Here is a 1,517-nt window from a genome sequence, read left to right as displayed (position 1 = left end):
ACGAGAGACCGAACAAGGACCGGCGTTGCAATCCACAGACCAGACCAGGGCGACGAACGAGCCGGCGACAGAACACGCAGTTACGTCCCCGATCTCCCTCGGCCGCTTTTGAGAGCCTGCCTTCCCGGGTCCGATTCACGATAGCAGTCGCTTCATAGCTAGACACTATCCGTGGTCGACCCCCCATCCCTCGCTGTATGTCATACAACCATACCTACGACCCATATTGTAAATAGGACGGAGCTTATAGCCCGTCGTGACGGAACGCCTTACCGACAGCTCGCTATCCAGCCCGGCTGTCGTGTTAGCGGACTGACCCCCCCCTACACCACATTAACTGTATATATACTTATATAGAAATAAACAGAAGAAGTGATACCGATAGCTTTAGTATTATTATTTCACTTCCCACGAAACGAGCCAGAAGGCTACTGTTTCACTATTGTAAATCTCAAACAACTAAAACTATGTTAACTATATGTATAATATGCTGTAATTATACAGATGTCCAATATTACAGTGTACTTATATATCAATTTTAGATATTTAAGAATTAATCAACTTTATAAATCTATTCATTAGATATATTAAGAAGATTCACCAACAAAGTGGTAGGTTTTTTGAACTTAATAATTATATTTTAACGCTTAAACGAAACATAGTTTTGATAAATTATTAAATAAGTTTTTAAACATAATACAAATTAAATGATTTACCTTCTCAATTGCATTTCTATTGCGCTGCATCAAATACTTACTAAATAGTTCATGAGCTTCCATATTTCTCACTCGATCCTAAAATGAATGAATGAATTTTCAAATGAAACATTTTTTTTCTATAGCCAAAATGATAAAATTTGTCAACTAGCATAAATGACAAGTTCAAAATTATAAACACCTATTTGTTCTATAGGTTTTTAATATTTGGTAGTAAGTGTGTTATTAAAATATGTGAATTATTATTATTTATTTTATATATTATTGATAAAAATGTATCGAATATTTTAGAAAAATACACCTAGGTAGTATTTTAGATTCTAAGTGGAACGATGAATTATTGATTTTACAATGATGTGTGTTTTTTTTAATTTTTTTTTGTGTCTGTGTACACGATAAGTAGTCGAAATAATGCTACGATTTTAAACTTCAGTATCTTGTTCGATCAGAAAGTGAATATCGTTGATGCATTGAGGAGGTCAAAATTTGAATTTCCCAGTAGTTTTCAAAAGCGCCGGGAAAAACAAAAGAAAAATTAAGGAAAAACGGGAATTTTTACGCAAAATCGATTTTTCACAAAATTGAATTTGGTTTTTGGTGCAACTTTAAAAAAAATGACCATAGATATATGAAATTTTGACTGAATGTTTATCTTAGCATTTTCTATACACCATAAAATTTTGAAAATATTTTGACTCTTTTTGAGCTGTTTACGGACATTTTCAGTTTTAAATTTTTTTAGTTTTTTTTTCTATAAATATCAATAAAATGTTATTTGTTGGATAAAAAAGCTTGAAAATT

At 32.3% G+C, this 1,517-nt stretch overlaps 1 protein-coding gene across 1 annotated transcript in view; it reads right to left on the bottom strand.

Annotated features, from left to right (window-relative positions):
- Positions 1-632: 632 nt before the first annotated feature.
- The window catches only part of LOC100572375, a 23,875-nt gene continuing 22,990 nt past the window's right edge, over positions 633-1,517 (bottom strand). Inside the window, exon 9 of the mRNA XM_029485944.1 lies at positions 633-794. Within this exon, the coding sequence (XP_029341804.1) occupies positions 648-794 (147 nt within the window). The 3' untranslated portion in view covers positions 633-647. The remainder of the gene's footprint in view (positions 795-1,517) is intronic.

The sequence above is a fragment of the Acyrthosiphon pisum genome, chromosome X, assembly GCF_005508785.2.
Source record: "Acyrthosiphon pisum isolate AL4f chromosome X, pea_aphid_22Mar2018_4r6ur, whole genome shotgun sequence".
NCBI lineage: Eukaryota > Metazoa > Arthropoda > Insecta > Hemiptera > Aphididae > Acyrthosiphon > Acyrthosiphon pisum.
The sequence above is the reverse complement of the archived record's forward strand: the minus strand, read 5'-3'. Positions and strand labels throughout refer to the sequence as shown.